Source organism: Phocoena sinus, chromosome 7 (genome assembly GCF_008692025.1).
Source record: "Phocoena sinus isolate mPhoSin1 chromosome 7, mPhoSin1.pri, whole genome shotgun sequence".
NCBI lineage: Eukaryota > Metazoa > Chordata > Mammalia > Artiodactyla > Phocoenidae > Phocoena > Phocoena sinus.
In genome coordinates this window covers 56,404,748-56,423,249 of record NC_045769.1, presented here as the reverse complement: position 1 = coordinate 56,423,249, position 18,502 = coordinate 56,404,748, and the positions used below count along the sequence as shown (strand labels likewise).

Genomic DNA, 18,502 nt, shown 5'->3' with positions numbered 1-18,502 from the left:
TTGCCCCATAGGGACAGATACCTTTTAAAATTTGCTAGATTGTGCTTTCTTTTTTCTTTTTTTTTTAAATACTGAATATTATTTTTTTTCATTTTTAAATTTTATTTATTGTTTTATATAGCAGGTTCTTATTAGTCATCAATTTTATACACATCAGTGTATGCATGTCAATCCCAATCGCCCAGTTCATCACACCACCGTCCCCCTTTGGTGTCCATATGTTTGTTCTCTACATCTGAGTCTTTCCTCCCTTGGTATCCATACGTTTGTTCTGTACATCTGTGTCTCAATTTCTGCCCTGCAAACCGGTTCATCTGTACCATTTGTCTAGGTTCCACATATATGCATTAATATACGATACTTGTTTTTCTCTTTCTGACTTACTTCACGCTGAATGACAGTCTCTAGATCCATCCGCATCTCAACAAATGACCCAATTTCGTTCCTTCTGATGGCTGAGTAATGTTCCATTGTGTATATGTACCACATCTTCTTTATCCATTCGTCTGTCGATGGGCATTTAGGTTGCTTCCATGACCTGGCTATTGTAAATAGTACTGCAGTGAACATTGGGGTGCATGTGTCTTTTTAAATTATGGTTTTCTCTGGGTATATGCCCAGTAGTGGGATTGCTGGATCATATGGTAATTTTATTTTTAGTTTTTGAAGGAACCTCCATACTGTTCTCCTTAGTGGCTGTGTCAATTTACATTCCCACCAACAGTACAAGAGGGTTCCCTTTACTCCACACCCTCTCCAGCATTTGTTGTTTGTAGATTTTCTGATGATGCCCATTCTAACTGGTGTGAGGTGATACCTCATTGTAGTTTTGATTTGCATGTCTCTAATAATTAGTGATGTTGAGCAGCTCTTCATGTGCCTCTTGGCCATCTGTATGTCTTCTTTGGAGAAATGTCTATTTAGGTCTTCTGCCCATTTTTGGACTGGGTTATTTGTTCTTTTAATATTGAGCTGCATGAGCTGTTTATATATATTGGAGATTAATCCTTTGTCCATTGATTCATTTGCAAATATTTTCTCCCATTCTGAGGGTTGTCTTTTCGTCTTGTTTATGGTTTCCTTTGCTGTGCAAAAGCTTTTACGTTTCATTAGGTCCCATTTGTTTATTTTGTTTTTATTTCCATTACTCTTCCATTATTCATTAGGAGGTGGATCAAAAAACATCTTGCTGTGATTTATCTCAAACAGACTTCTTCCTATGTTTTCCTCTAAGAGTTTTATAGTGTCTGGTCTTACATTTAGGCCTCTAATCCATTTTGAATTTATTTTTGTGTATGGTGTTAGGGAGTGTTCTAATTTCATTCTTTTACATGTAGCTGTCCAGTTTTCCCAGCCCCACTTACTGAAGAGACTGTCTTTTCTCCATTGTATATCCTTGCCTCCTTTGTCATAGATTAGTTGACCATAGGTGCGTGGGTTTATCTCCGGGCTTTCTATCCTGTTCCATTGATCTATATTTCTGTTTTTGTGCCAGTACCATATTGTCTTGATTACTGTAGCTTTGTAGTATAGTCTGAAATCGGGGAGTCTGATTCCTCCAGCTCTGTTTTTTTCCCTCAGGACTGCTTTGGCTCTTCGGGGTGTTTTGTGTCTCCATACAAATTTTAAGATTTTTTGTTCTAGTTCCACAAAAAATGCTATTGGTAATTTGATAGGGATTACACTGAATCTGTAGTAATTGGGTAGTATAGTCATTTTCACAATATTGATTCTTCCAATCCAAGAACATGGTATATCTCTCCATCTGTTGGTATCATCTTTAATTTCTTTCATCAGTGTCTTATAGTTTTCTGCATACAGGTCTTTTGTCTCCCTAGGTAGGTTTATTCCTAGGTATTTTATTCTTTTTGTTGCAGTGGTAAATGGGAGTGTTTCCTTAATTTCTCTTTCAGATTTTTCATCATTACTGTATAGGAATGCAAGAGATTTCTGTGCATTAATTTTGTATCCTGCAACTTAACCAAGTTCATTGATTAGCTCCAGTAGTTTTCTGATGACATCTTTAGGATTCTCTGTGTGTATAGTATCATGTCATCTGCAAACAGTGACAGTTTTACTTCTTCTTTTCCGATTTGTATTCCTTTTATTTCTTTTTCTTCTCTGATTGCTGTGGCTAGGACTTCAAAAACTGTGTTGAATGGTAGTGGTGAGAGTGGACATCCTTGTCTTGTTCCTGATCTTAGAGGAAATGCTTTTAGTTTTTCACCATTGAGAATGATGTTTGCTGTGGGTTTGTCGTATATGGCCTTTATTATGTTGAGGTAGGTTCCCTCTATGCCCACTTTCTAGAGAGTTTTTATCATAAGTGGGTGTTGAATTTTGTCAAAAGCTTTTTCTGTGTCTATTAAGATGATCATATGGTTTTTATTCTTCAGTTTGTTAATATGGTATATCACATTGATTGATTTGCATATATTGAAGAATCCTTGCATCCCTGGGATGAATCCCACTTGATCATGGTGTATGATCCCTTTAATGTGTTGGTGGATTCTGTTTGCTAGTATTTTGTTGAGGATTTTTGCATCTATATTCATCAGTGATATTGGTCTGTAATTGTCTTTTTTTGTAGTATCTTTGTCTGGTTTTGGTATCATGGGTGACAGTGGCCTCATAGAATGACTTTGGGAGTGTTCCTTCCTCTGCAATTTTTTGAAACTGTTTGAGAAGAATGGGTGTTAGCGCTTCTCTAAATGTTTGTTAGAATTCACCAGTGAAGCCTTCTGGTCCTGGACTTTTGTTTGTTGGAAGATTTTTAATCACAGTTTCAATTTCATTACTTGTGATCGGTGTGTTCATATTTTCTATTTCTTCCTGGTTCAGTCTTGGAAGGTTATACCTCTCTAAGAATTTGTCCATTTCTTCCAGGTTGTCCATTTTATTTGCATAGAGTTGCTTGTAGTAATCTCTTAGGATGCTATGTACTTCTGCGGTGTCTGTTGTAACTTCTCCTTTTTCATTTCTAATTTTATTGACTTGGGTCCTCTCCCTCTTTTTCTTGATGAGCCTGGCTAATGGTTGATCAATTTTATTTATCTTCTCAAGGAACCAGCTTTTAGTTTTATTGATCTTTGCTAGTGTCGTGTTTGTTTCTATTTCATTTATTTCTGCTTTGATCTTTATGATGTCTTTCCTTCTGCTAACTTTGGGTTTTGTTTGTTCTTCTTTTTCTCGTTCCTTTAGGTGTAAGCTTAGATTGTTTGAGATTTTTCTTGTTTCTTGAGGTAGCCTTGTATAGCTACAAATTTCCCTCTTAGAACTGCTTTTGCTGCATCCCATAGGTTTTGGATCATCGTCTTTTCATTGTCATTTGTCTATAGGTATTTTTTGATTTCCTCTTTGATTTCTTCAGTGATCTCTTGCTTATTTAGTAATGTATAGTTTAGCCTCCATTTGTTTTGTGTTTTTTATGTTTTTTTCCCCTGTAATTGATCTCTAATCTCATAGCGTTGTTGTCAGAAAACATGCTTGATATGATTTCAATTTTCTTAAATTTACTGAGGCTTGATTTGTGACCCAAGATGTGGTCTATCCTGGAGAATGTTCTGTGCGCACTTGAGAAGGAAGTGTAATCTGCAGTTTTGGTATGGGATGTCCTATAAATATCAATTAAATCTATCTGGTCTATTGTGTCATTTAAAGCTTCTGTTTCCTTATTTATTTTCATTTTGGATGATTTGTCCGTTGGTGTAAGTGAGGTGTTAAAGTCCCCTACTATTATTGTGCTACTGTCAGTTTCCTCTTTTAGAGCTGTTAGCAGTTGCCTTATGTATTGAGATGCTCCTATGTTGGGTGCATGTATATTTATAATTGTTATATCTTCTTCTTGGATTGATCTCTCGATCATTATGTAGTGTCCTTCCTTGTCTCCTGTAACATTCCTTATTTTAAAGTCTATTTTATTTGATATGAGTATTGCTACTCCAGCTTTCTTTTGATTTCCATTTGCATGGAATATCTTTTTCCATCCCCTCGCTTTCAGTCTGTATGTGTCTCTAGGTCTGAAGTGGGTCTCTTGTAGACAGCATATAGATGGGTCTTATTTTTGTATCCTTTCAGCAAGCCTGTGTCTTTTGGTTGGAGCATTTAATCCATTTACGTTTAAGGTAATTATCGATATGTATATTCCTGTCACCATATTCTTAATTGTTTTGGGTTTTTGTAGGTCCTTTCCTTCTCTTGTGTTTCCCGCTTAGAGAAGTTCCTTTAGCATTTGTTGTAGAGCTGGTTTGATGGTGCTGAATTCTTTTAGCATTTGCTTGTCTGTAAAGCTTTTGATTTCTCCATCGAGTCTGAATGAGATCCTTGCAGGTAAAGTAATATTTGTTGTAGGTTCTTCCCTTTCATCACTTTAAGTATATCATGCTACTCCCTTCTGGCTTGTAGAGTTTCTCCTGAGAAATCATTTGTTAACCTTATGGGAGTTCCCTTGTATGTTATTTGTCGTTTTTCCCTTGCTGCTTTCAATACCTTTTCTTTGTCTTTAATTTTTGCCAATTTGATTACTATGTTTCTCGGCGTGTTTCTCCTTGGTTTTATCCTGTATGGGACTCTCTGTGCTTCCTGGACCTTGGTGGCTATTTCCTTTCCCATGTTAGGGATGTTTTCGACTATAATCTTTTCAAGTATTTTATCTGGTCCTTTCTCTCTCTCTTCTCCTTCTGGGACCCCTATAATGCAAATGTTGTTGTGTTTAATGTTGTCCCAGAGGTCTCTTAGGCTGTCTTCATATCTTTTCGTTCTTTTTTCTTTAGTCTGTTCCGCAGCAGTGATTTCCACCATTCTGTCTTCCAGGTCACTTATCCGTTCTTCTGCCTCAGTTATTCTGCTATTGATTCCTTCTAGTGTAGTTTTCATTTCAGTTATTGTATTGTTCATCTCTGTTTGTTTGTTCTTTAATTCTTCTTGGTCTGTGTTAAATATTTCTTGCATCTTCTCGATCTTTGTCTCCATTCTTTTTCTGAGGTCCTGGTTCATCTTCACTATCATTATTCTGAAGTCTATTTCTGGAAGGTTGCCTATCTCCACTTCATTCAGTTGTTTTTCTGGGGTTTTATCTTGTTCCTTCATCTGGTACATAGCCCTCTGCCTTTTCATCTTGTCTGTCTTTCTGTGAATGTTAGATTGTGCTTTTGCTGGGTACGACAACAAAATTCTTACATGAGATGTGAGGAAAGCATCTTTCTTATACTGTAACTGTTCACATCAATCAGAAGAGTATCCTTGAAATAGTCTTTTATGCTTCTTTGTGGGAGAGACATGGTTTGAAGAACATTTTAGGAAGTACTAAGTCAAGTGTGTGTATTAACATCTTTTAGAACAAGTATATTTGGGGTAGAATGTAAAGGCTTAAAATGTGGATTTTAGAGATTATTGGCTGGGCATTCGATATATCTGAAGGAGGGGAAAAAGGGGCCTTGTTCTGTTTAATAAAAAACTTATAACATGGTAATGCTACTGGTAGCTTAGTGACTGATCTTGGAGAGAAGCTTTCCAAATTAAAGGAGTAAAAATGTACCTATTCTTTTTTTTTTTTTTAATTTGGACATATCTTTAAAAATGAACCTTTTATCTTAAAGTTGTTAAACCGCAAGAAAAAAAAGTGTATTTATTTATATTATCACCTAAGTTGATACTTAGTTCTTCTCTTGACAATCTGGTCTGTCAAGCCTCTTATTATTATAAACTGAAAACAAACAGGCCCAATAATCCAAAAGTCATTTGTTAATAGTAAAATCTGAAACATTTAAAGTAATAGAATCTATTTCTGTGTAGTAGAGGATTTTTTTATTCTTTTGCTTTGTCAAGTGACAGCTTAACAGATATTATCCTGTCTTCCTTCTTCTGCCCTACCTCTCTATTCAGCATCCCTTGAGACTTCTCCCCCTTCATTATGAAAATACCATTGTGATAAACCACTACTTACTGAAAGTTATTGGGAAGTAATATATTCTGCCTTAGGACACCTTCTGTAACAATACTTAAGTCTTGGTTCTTTAGAAGGTACTTACTTATAAGGCCTAAGGATCTTCATTATGTATTGTATTGCAGGTAGATAGAATTGGTATACATATTCTGAATTGATATGTCATTTATTACATAGCTGTTTTTTTAAGAAGGATTTTCTGATAAAAGCCTAATGCTCAGCTTCTGTGATCATCTTATAAAACCAAAGTTTAGAATGTGCAAAGTCTAAGTTAATTGAATGATTTTGCTAAATAGGAGTTTTAAATATAGTTTTTATAGCATATACTTGATTAACGCTTAACTGTAGTTTGATTTGATTAACGGTGACTAAGGAGATTATTCTGTGTTGAGTATAAATGTTGAATGTGTGAGATGTAATTTTTAAACCAGGTTTTTTAAAAAAGCTATTCTGAAATTAATTTAAAATAGTTATAGATCTCATTGAAATCAGAGATCCCAAGGAAAAGAATTCAGCTGTAGGATGCATTTATTAAGTTCATTTATTTCATTTCTGTCTTTTAAAAGGTACTTTGTATATTGGAATAGGAATTCTAACCCTAAATTTTCTGAGGAAGTTTTGTGGGAAGGACTTCCTAGCCAGTGAGTCTAACATAAGTACAGTACTCCAAAAAGTATATAGCACAAAAATTTTTTAGAAATTAAAGAATAATATAATGACTTTGGCAGCCACACTTTCTCTTGTCCAGATGATTTTGGAAGACATTAGTGTTTAAGTGTCTTAAATGATAGAATTGATCTATTAAAAGGTATTAGTTCTGTCACTTTCTGAAATGGCCCCAGATTAAGGTTTTCCAAAAAACGTTATTTCTACTTTGTTTGAGATACTGATCACTCAAGCTTTGTTGTAATTTTAGAAGCCTCCTTATCTACTGAAAACTGAATTGTGTAATATAGCTCCTGGATTTGTTGGAAGGTGGCAATGTTCTATTAATATTTAGTTATATTTTCTATTTATTGATATTAATGATTCTCATATGAGTAATGTACATTTTACTAATTGCTGTAAACTCATTTCATTCATGTATCTTTTAAATTTATTTAAATTTGGTTATTCATAGTGATAGTGCCCTTGCAGTTAACATGGTTTTCCAATTTTTCTTAAACTTTGTAAATCTGGTAGTTAAAATGTAAACATTCAAGGGATCTTTCTTATGGGTGAATTAACACTAGAAGAAAAACACAGCTGGCAAATTGACAGTAGCATTGTTCATTTCTTCTGTTCTGAGGCACCTAACATTTGGCCTAAAAGGCCATTAAAATTTTGGATTAGATTCTGTTTGTATTGTGTAGTAAAAAAAAGTATTTCCTCTGTATTTGCTCTTTCTGTTAAATTAAATTCTTTGTGGGAACCTTTGTAAATTGCATTCAGAGATTTGACTGTGATTACCTTGGCTCCCTTTTAAATGCTTCACCTAATTACATTTTGAAAGCCCAGATATATATCATGTATATGATTTATTAATCTAACATTCTTGATACCTTTTGCAAATACTACATATACAACATGCACACATATGGGACCTAGAGTGTAAAACCTTCGGAGATACTCTCTTAAGGCCGTGTCATTCAATTTGTTTTCAAAGTTGTTACTAATAATGTGAACTTGGTGAAGGTGCTGTGTTTTACCCAGTCTGATCATTTTTGGTATTTGAACATTTTTCTTGTTTTCTAGTTTTAAGTTCTCATATGTATTTCTGTTAACTTTGAGGAAGCTTAGAAGACTTACAATGGATCACCAAGTTCCATGTAGTCTGTTTTGGGGCTGTCTGCAGTATACTTTTAACTGCAGTATACTTTGTTAAAAACAATCCCTTCTGAGGAAGTGGAATTTTGTTTATTTCAGGCCAGTTGGAGAAATATTTACATTGTCTTAAAATTTTAAAAAATTGTTGGGGTAATAGTCCAGACTTACCAAAAATGTTATAAAAATAGTACAAGTAGTTCTTAGATATCCTTTATCCAGCAAATCTATTTTCCATCCAGGGAGTAAGAGGGTGGGTAGAGAATGAGATTATGGCTTAAGCAAATCATTCAAACAATCTTGTCTTTAAGTTTCTAGATGTTAAATCTGATTTCACTTAAAGCCTTGTGGGGGATTTTTTTGTCTGTTTGTTTTTTAGGGTGACTCAGACTTACGATGCAGGTGCATGTATCTATTTCTACTTTGCCTTTAACTACAGGGGAATCAGTGACCCACTGACTGTGTTTGAACAAACCGAGGTAATTTTGCATACGTGAATATAGCTCTTACATTCTTTTATTAATTTAAGTAAACTTTACTATCAATTTATGAATTTTAGTTTGACTGTCTTTAATAACTTGGGGTTTACCTGGTTGATAGCCCATAGAAATGAGAAACATAATTTTTACACTGGATTGAATACTGAATTAGAAGTCTAAAATTCATGTTCTCTATACATATTACAATTAATATTCTAAAATTAATATTCTGTTGCCTGTGATTCTTTGGATATTACTTATAGTACATAATACCTGATTAAATTAAATAACAGAAGACTATATGGACCCTTGATATCACTTCAGCAGCCCAGCCAGCTCCATATGGTGACTGCTTTTGAGGTCAGCGGCTCTAAAGCTCTTGGCCTATGTTGCTGTAATTTCCTAATTCTAGGTTTATAATTTTTTTGTTTGCTTAAGTTATATGTAGGCCTTTGAGGTTCATTTGCCAGCAGCTTCTATCACATTTCTTAAATGACCTTAAGCGTCTAATTTTTATAATGCCTTCTGTTTGATAGTCAATATTTCTGATGACAAGTATGCCTAGAGTTGAAGAAACAGACTAGACTGTGGAGGAAGCAGGAGGAGACTGGGGTTTGTTAAAAATAAAACCTCAGGTGTCCTAGTGTTAACTCTGTTGCCTGCCTGCCAAAGGTAGTACCACAAGGTGATTTTCAGTGGCACACGTTTAGACCCAAACCACAGGGTATGGTTGGCTCCCTCTTATGCCTCCTTTTAAAAAAAAAAAAAAAAAAAACGCTTTTCTGAAGTATAATTGAGATATAGTAAACTGCACATAATATGTACGGTTTCATGGGTTTTGACCTATGTATGCACCTGTGAAATTGTAACCCCAATCAAAATAATGAACATATCCATCATCCTCAAAAGTTTGAGTCCTGGGCTTCCCTGGTGGCGCAGTGGTTGAGAGTCCACCTGCTGATGCAGGGGACACGGGTTCGTGCCCCGGTCCGGGAAGATCCCACATGCCGCGGAGCGGCTGGGCCCGTGAGCCATGGCCGCTAAGCCTGTGCGTCCGGAGCCTGTACTCTGCAATGGGAGAGGCCACAACAGTTTTGGTGTTGCCCTCTGGCTACCCAAAGGCTCCTTCCCTATAGTACTACAAAAATGAAAGTGTTCCTTCTTTCCCAAGCCAAACAGCCATTCTCTAAGTGCTGCTGGTTTCAAGTAGTTATTGCTTTACATAAAATAATTTGTTAGATGACATAGTCTCTTCGAGTAGGGCTAGCATATGTATGATTCATTTGAAAAACCCTAATTTCTCAGTGATGAGGGTTCTTATAAATTACTTTGCAATGAGATGTGGTCCATCTGTCCTTCCTGAAGGGAGGGCCTCTTCTACTGTGGCCTAACTCTGATGGTTTATACACACCCAAGTAATTCTAGGAGGTTCAAGGCACTGTAGGGATTTTACCTCATATCTGTTATATACTCATGAATTGAATGTAATTCCAGTTTCTGTAACCCTTCTTTCACCCTGTACTTCAGTCATTCTGTACATTGCTTTAAGTGTTTATCTTTCTAACCTTATTGCTCTTTAAGGAGCCTAGTTGGAGCCTAACATGTTAAGAGGATAAAACAAGGTGTTTTTTTTCACACTTAGATATCCATAAGCCTGAGAAGTAATTTGTCCCAAGGCATTGACCTAAGAAATGTTCTCCATAAGGGTTTTTACCATTAATCCCTGATAGCTTTGTAAGTAATCTTGAGTCTTATGCCCACTGTATGATATTAGGTGAGTAATTTAACCATCCAAGCCTCATTTTCTTTATCTGTGAAATAGGAGTAATTGAAATTATTCCATAAGGCTTTAGTGAAAATAACTGAGTAATTCCAGGTAAATTGCTTAGTACTTTTCTGGACATACCATATACAGTCAATTAATGTTTGTTGGTATAGTGAGATGTTTACTTCAGAGTAGGACCGGACTCCTCACAAAACTTTTTTTTTTATTGTTATTAATCATTTAGTGCTGATGAATTGGTCATTTTGCCTTCTTTTTCTTTTCTAGAATCTTGATGTAACAATTGTAGACACTGCGACTATTCACTAGAAAAAAACTTATAAAGCTAGGCTGCATATTTTAATTGCTCTTTAAATACAGTTAACCTAAGAGAAAGGAAAATTAGGCTTCTCCTTTATTATTTAACCCAGAAAGTATGTATCTCCTTTGGGAGTTGGGTCTTACTCTTTCACCTCAAAGTGATCTATTTGTTGTTTTGTTTCCAAATACAGGCAGCTGCTAGAGAAGAAATCCTCGCTAATGGAGGGAGCCTGTCGCATCACCACGGAGGTATTCTTTTTTGGGGGTAGAATTTCTAATATTCCTACTGTTTAAAATATTTGGTTTGATACAGTGCTAGGGGGAGTCATAATATGAGTAATTTGAGAGCACTAGGGCTCTCTTTGAAGTTGTTACGTCTGTCACTGAGGTTGCCTGTGCTGTGGTAGTAACTGACAGAAGCTTGATTTGACAAGCCTGCCTAGATAACAGAACCTAGACAGCCTTCTGAGTTCTCAGGAACTTCATGTTACCCAAGATAGCCCAGCAAGCCTGGGAGGTATTTGACCATTAGAGCAAAAATTTTTAAAGGGGGAAAAAGAACCTACCTAAATGTTTTTTGTTTTTTTAAATAAATTTATTTATTTTATTTATTTTTATTTTTGGCTGCGCTGGGTCTTTGTTGCTGTGCGCAGGCTCTCTTCAGTTGCAGCAAGCGGGGGCCACTCTTCATTGCGGTGCGCAAGCCTCCCATTGCAGTGGCCTCTCCTACTGGGGAGCACGGGCCCCAGGGGCGTGGGCTTCAGTAGTTGTGGCACGCGGGCTCAGTAGTTGTGGCTCGCGGGCTCCAGAGCGCAGGCTCAGCAGTTGTGGCACACAGGCTCAGCTGCTCTGTGGCATGTGGGATCCTCCCAGGCCAGGACCCGAACCCATGTCCCCTGCACTGGCAGGCAGACTCCCAACCACTGCACCACCAGGGAAGCCCTACCTAAATGTTTTTCATCCACTATTGGAATGTAGCTAAAGTCAGTTGTACTATATATTGAATAGCTGTTTGTTCTGCCCATCCAAAATTCAGCAAATTAATCAAGGCGGGATATGAAAAAATCTTTTCAAGATTTTAATGCTGTTTTAGTCTTTCTTTTTTTTTTTTTTTTTTTGCGGTACGTGGGCCTCTCACTGTTGTGGCCTCTCCCGTTGCGGAGCGCAGGCTCAGCGGCCATGGCTCACGGGCCCAGCCGCTCCGCGGCATGTGGGATCCTCCCGGACTGGGGCACGAACCCGTGTCCCCTGCATCGGCAGGCGGACTCTCAACCACTGCGCCACCAGGGAAGCCCTAGTCTTTCTTTTTGATCATTGTAGTATTTTTATTGGAGAGTTGATCACATCAGTAATAAAAATTATGATATATCTACCTATGTTATATCTACCTAGACATATCTACCAGTGTTTTTAATATATCCCTCAATATAAATTGGTGCCTAGAAAATATATGTGTAGATTTTTTTAATTAAAAAAATTTTTTTAGGGAAGTGTATGAAGATAAATGACCACTGAATTTAAAAATTTCAGCTTATACTCCTACTCTGGATTCTCCATATCCCTGTTTCCCTGTTTGATTTTCCATCATAGCATTTAGCATTATCTAACATGCTATATATTTATACTTCTTGAGATTAGCTATCTCCTCCTACTGGTAAGTAGGATCCATAAGGACAGGGACTTCTGTTTCATTTCTGTGTACCAGCACCTAGAACAGTGCTTGGCCCCAGTCAGCCCTCCATACATGTTTGTAGGATGATTGAAAGAATTTTGGTAGAAAACAGAGTGGGCTGTGGAGGATCTGTGTTCATATGACATTATTGCAGGCAGGCCTGAAGAAGATTGCTAATGTGGATGAATGAAATAGACAATTCCCAGCATCACTGTATCAATTTAATCTTTTGCATTCCCTCTACTTTTTCTTAACCTCCACAAATAAATTTCTAACTTAGCTGACTGATAAGCATTAAAGTGAATGAATTTGTTCTTTTCCTCCTTTTCCTGTTTATTACCTTTTGATGGAGATTCTAATGAATGCTAGAATGACAAAAATGAAGAAGGGAAGAAACTGGATATTAGAAACGTCTCAAGTGAAATTAAAAACTTTTAATTAATCTAAAAGTCTAAACCTAATTTTGGAACTGTAAACATGAGGTATTTCATAAAGGTGCTTAGAACTTTAGCACCTTCCTTTAAAATGTTCAGAAAGCTATATACTTTATTTTAAATCTTTTTTGTATATTTTATTTTAGGATGCCACTATATTACTATGTAATTTACAAGTATACTTGTAAAATTACATAATATCATTAAGTAATATGTTCTTCATTCTAAATTGATTTCATGGAGGGAGGAAACAGAATAATTTAGCTATAATTAATTATTTGAAGAAAAAAAGAATTTTCCTTCCATAGCCAACAATTTTGCCTTTTGGTACATGTCAGCAGCCAACAAGTGCACTTTTTCCTTTAAGGTCAGGAACTGTAGGAGCTATGTTTGTGATAGTAAATATGAGAGAGATGTGATTCTGCAAGAGGGTAAGAATAGCCAAATCTTGTACTATATAGAAAGAAATAGAGGCTTAATTGTTATTTAGATAACTGGGTTATATGAACTAATTTCCTTAATTGTGAGAGGATGTTCTTCGTTTACTTAAGCTTTACAGTGAGATAAATTCTACAGAAGTTATGGAAATGACCAAATGACCTGCAACATTGTGGAGGAAAGCCAAACCAACGCTTTTTTTTCTTGCTAATGACACTTTACTCCTTTAGGATCTATGAGGATATTCAGGTCCCACCAATAGTGTCTATATGTGAGATGCTGAAAGTTTAGTATGGCAGAAGTGTTGACAATACTTATTCAGGTACACCCCAGACACTGAGAGCTTCTTAGCAGGCTCTAACATAACCTACATAAACATACTTGAAATAATGTATGTGTGAAGCTGTCATTACAGGAGAAAAAAAAAATACACACAAATTTAAAATAATAAAGAGTTAAGTAATTCTAGTACAAATTTATTTGAGACTAAGACTTTATTTGTGAAAGCTGTGGTTAATAATCTGTTTTATTATTCAGTAAACAAATAGAAATTAATTTAAAGAATAGTTGAAAAGATATAAACCTTAATTAACCAAAAGATCATGATTATTCAATTCTTGATTCCAAAGCAAAAAATATAAATAGCTCCTGGGATATTTTTGATACCAGGTATGCCTAATGCCTTTTTTTTTTTTTTGCGGTACGCGGGCCTCTCACTGTTGTGGCCTCTCTCCCGTTGCGGAGCACAGGCGATGCGCAGGCTCAGCGGCCATGGCTCACGGGCCCAGCCGCTCCACGGCATGTGGGATCTTCCCGGACCGGGGCACAAACCCGCATCCCCTGCATCGGCAGGCAGACTCTCAACTACTGCGCCACCAGGGAAGCCCCCTAACGCTTTTTAGTATTGTTGTATAATATGTTTTCCACATTATAAATATTACTGGTCCACTAGGCAATAGGATTTCAAAGAATGGTAGTCCTTGCCTTGAAGGATCTTACAATCCAGTAAAGTAAAATATTATAGCATTTCAAAAGGCTGCTGATCAAAACTGGTAGGTTTATGATATCATCATATTTTAACCAAGATAAGAGTCTCCCATTTTCTTTGAAAAGCACTCAAAAGGTGACTTTAATAAACATGTAAAGGCTATAGATGTTAAAACATCAAAGAGAAGGAAGATAAAATAAGGAAAGGAATTAACATTTATAAAGCTGTAAATATTTTCTAGGTGCTCTGCATGACAGTCTCCTTTAATCCTGATCAAAATGCTGTGGAGTAGATATTGTTCCTGTCTTTCAGATGAAGATATATTAAGCCTCTGAGTGTACAGTAACTTCAAAGTATTAGCAATAGTTGTTAGTGCCAGAATTTGAGTTTGAACTCAGTTCATCCTGCTTCAGGGTCCTTGTCCTCTGATTTAAGAACATAATAGTGAAAATAGGCCAAAAGCTAAAAAGATTGAAATTGAAAGCCTTTGAAAAGAGGCTCATGCATTTAAAAGTATATGAGAAGAAATACTAAACATTAGTCTTTCTCTTTTAAAATATAAAACCTGTTTCTTTAATTTTGACAGTAAGTTAGTTGCTTGTCCTGCTTTAGATGTTAAAACAGAAATGAATGAACATTTAAATTTCCTCATCATAGCTATTTCATTGTTTTCTCAGTTCTTGCACGTAAGTCAGTTTGACTTTCTGGTTGTTTTTATACTTCCTGATTATAGGTTTCTAACATGTCAGCAGTATCAGGTAATAAAACAAATGCAGGTCAGATCATGTTACAATAAAACTCCTTGTATAATTTATGTGCATTTTCAGGTTCTAGGCTTATAAGCCTTTTTTTGTTGAAGACTCCAAGGTTGAAGAAATAATTTAATTTTAGAAATTATTAACTTGAACTTGAATGTAGCAAGGTTTGATTGCATATTAATTTATTGAGAGGTTCTGCCTCATTTAAATAGGAATCTTTTATTTCTATCACATTTCTCATATTTTTTATTTTCATGCAGTCAAAAATATGACTGTGTGTAAACAAATTCTGAACCACTTGGATTCCTCTATGGCTTAGAAAAAGAAACTAGGTAAGCCTGAATACAAAATATATTTCGTATGTGCTGGTAAAATGAAGACGCTTTCCCTTTGCTAGGTTGTCTTCTAAACCGCTTTATAAACACTGGCGTGCTCCAGGGCTCAGCCCAGAGCCAGTTCATTCCTCCGTGTTTCCTCACTCCCTCAATGATTACTTCAGTCCCAGGACTTAAAACACCATCCTTATGCTGATGACTCCCAAATACCAGAAGGGATCACCACCACCACCCTAGTTCAAATCACTGTTTTTTCCTGCTGGGACAATTGCAGCCTCTTAATTGGTCTGTCCACCTTCACTCCTGTTCCCCTGCTCTTGTCTCTCTTGCTGCCCAAGAAATCTTTTTAAAACTCAGTATTTTCTCCTCACATTCAGAATAAAATCCAAAGTCCTTATGAGGTTCTTCAAGGATATACATTGTGTGTTTTATCTCTCTGTCTTCATCTCTTACTACTTTTTCCCTCTAGCAGTAGTGTCCTTGCTATTTCTCAGACATATCAACCCTCTTCCCCCCTTCAAGGCGTTTGCTATTTATTCCGTCTCTTCCTGATGTTCCTTCTCTTGTTTTTTCCCCCCCAGATATTTGCATGGCTCACTTTCCCATCATGAAGATCTCTGATAAAAATGTCACCTTCTTAGAGGCGTCTTCCCTATTCTCTTGTATAGTTTATGTGTTCCTCATTCGAATAAGTTCAATGAGGTTACTGACTGTATCTTGTCCGTCACTGTGTTCCCCAGTCCCTAGAACAGTGACTGGCTGTTCTACATAGAAGTAGATGCTCAATGAATATGTTACGTGTGTAGTTAAGTGCCCAAGCGCTCACAGAATTTGGGGCAATTTTGCAAATTCTCAAACATCTCTGAATTTTTCATGTTAGAATGGCATTAGTCTCCTTGCTAATTTAGCTTCAAACGTTTAATAATCAGGCCTTGTTTGAATATAGGGTCATGTTTAATCCTGAAAAGGCTCAGTTTATTCCATAATATTTCTGAGAATGTGTATTAGCAGAGTCAGTTATTCTGTGGAAAAGTAGGGTAAAATAATGTGCCTTTCACTACAACTGCCCAACACCAGCCATTTTGGTGTTCTTCCGTAGATGTATTATATGTGTAAGATTCCATTTAAGCCTTTATCTTAAAACAAATGCAAGTTTGAGAGGCTTACAAACAGAGGGGAAAAAACATAGGCTTTGGAATCAAATCTGTATTTGACTCTTGGCTCTGCACTTAACTACCTGTGTGACCTTAGGGAAATAACTTCTCTGAGCTGCAGTTTTCTCATCTGCAAAATGGGAATAGTACCTACCTCAGATTATTGTAACACTTAAGTGTGATAATGTATGTAAAGCATCAGAAGTGTCCTGCATATAGTAGGTGCTTAAGAAACAGTAGTCTTCTAAAAAAATAAAAGCAGTAGACAGCACCAAGTGAAACTCTGGTTTGTATTCTTAACCCCCTACTCTAACCATTGAAGAAAGGGTTATAGTTTATTTGAAAAAGACCCATATATTCAAGGAATATAATTCAACAATTGTCTTAACATTTTCATCTATAACCTGCAGTTAGTCTCACCCTATAGGAGGTTCTGTTACAATCTGTATGAAAGAGCAGCATAATTGGTAACAAAATTTGCTATAAAAAATGTCTATTTTCATACATGCTTCTCTGCTTAAAGTTAATCATCTAATTTGTAAATTTCAAATATCCTGTGCTATTCAGTATAGTTTCATAAAGCAGAAATCTTCCCATATAAATTTTAAATAGAATGGGTTTAATTATCCTTCTAAAGTTAATAATAGAGCTCTCAAAAGATTGCTTTTTATATGTGTAGAAAAGATTTTCCTTAATTTGCATCCTGAACTTAAAACTCAAGGCAACCTCATAGGAGCATCTTTAGTTACTGACCTTCAGGCAGTATCATGACATTCTCAGTACCATTTTTGAGTTCAAAAGTAGAAGGGCTGAGGGTTGGGGGAGTATTGATGCAGTTTCTCTTAGAGGGTTTGGCCTGTAATTTTGATTAATAACAGTTGCTTTCACTATCTGGAAACAGACAGGCTGGTTTGTCTGCCTACAATCATGCTGTGATAAATGGAGCTATTTTAACTCTGGTTTTGTGTATCAAAGAAAACAGATGTAGTCTGGAACTGGAGGCTATAGGAAATATAAAGCCTGCTTAACTTAATCTTCATAGTGCTTGTTTTTGTAACTGACGAGCTGGTCAGTTTAAACAGCAGCGTTTATGTCAGCCATATATTTAAATTTCAATTTATGACTTAAGTTTTTAAGTTGTTCATCTGCTAAAATTATACCTAAGGCCTTGTCAGGAAGTTAAAAACCTTGATTAAATATAACCAGTCTTAGTTTAAATATTGATGTCTTTACCTAACCAAAATTATTTCCTATTGTTCAGAGAATAATTATGGGGTAGCTGCTCTTAACAGTTTTTGTGGTCTTAACATAATCCAATAGTATCAGGAACTTTAAAAGTAAAAAGAGACTACTCAAAATAATGAGCAAAAGATCGGCTTTGTTAAAAACCTATAGTGTGAAATAAAAGACATACAGATTGGAAAGGATGAATGAAACTATTCCTGTTTATAGATGACATGATTGTCTTTGTAGAAAATCTGCCCCCCACCCTAAAAAATCTACTAGAACAAGCTCAGCAAGATCGCAGAATACAAGAGCACACACCAAGATCAATTGCATTTCTATATATTAACAACAAGCATATAGAAACTGAGATTTAAAACGCAAGTACCATTTACATATGCTCCAAATTAGACATTTAAATTAACAAAATATGTACATGCCTATGCATAAATCTAATAAAATATATACAGGATCTGTGTTCTGAAAATAACAATGCTGATGAAAAAAATCAAAGATCTAAATAAATGGAGAGATGTGTTCACGGATTGGTAGAAAACGACATGGTATAAAGATGTCAATTCTCCCTAGATTGATCTACCTATTTAATACAATTGCTTTCAAAATTTCAGAAAGATTTTTAGTAGATGTAGAAAAGATTATTCTCAAATTTATATGGTAAGGCAAAGGAACTAGATGGCTAAAACAATTCTGAAAAAAGAACAGAGTCATAGGAATCAATTTACCTGATTTCAAGACTTAAAATATACAGTCATCAAGACTGTGTGGTATTGGAGGAGTGACATTGATCAATAGAACAGAATAGAGAGCTCAGAAATAGATCCACACGAATATGTCCAACCAATTTTGACAAAGGTATAAAGCAGTCCAGTGGAGGAAGTATATAGCTTTTTCACCAAATGGTGCTGGAACAATTGGACATTGATAGGTTAAAAAAAAAAAAAAAAAAAAGAACCTTGATCTGAACCTCACACCTTATGCCAAAATTAACTCAACACAGATAATATACTTAAATGTAAAACATAAAATAATAAAACTTTTAGAAAAAAAACAAGACAAAATATTCAAGATCTAGAGTTGGGCAAAGAGTTCTCAGACTGTTCCCCCAGAGTACAATCCATTACAGGAAAAATTGATAAATTGGATCTCATCAAAATTAAAAATGTTTGCTC

General features: G+C 35.8%; 1 protein-coding gene across 2 annotated transcripts in view; it reads left to right on the top strand.

The window, feature by feature from the left end:
• AGPS (alkylglycerone phosphate synthase) overlaps positions 1 to 18,502 on the top strand; it is a 141,205-nt gene that overhangs the window by 108,691 nt on the left and 14,012 nt on the right. For both annotated transcript variants that reach the window (XM_032638171.1, XM_032638170.1), the window contains exons 18-19: positions 8,127 to 8,226; positions 10,501 to 10,558. In XM_032638171.1, coding sequence (XP_032494062.1) covers positions 8,127 to 8,226; positions 10,501 to 10,558 — 158 coding nt within the window. The remainder of the gene's footprint in view (positions 1 to 8,126; positions 8,227 to 10,500; positions 10,559 to 18,502) is intronic.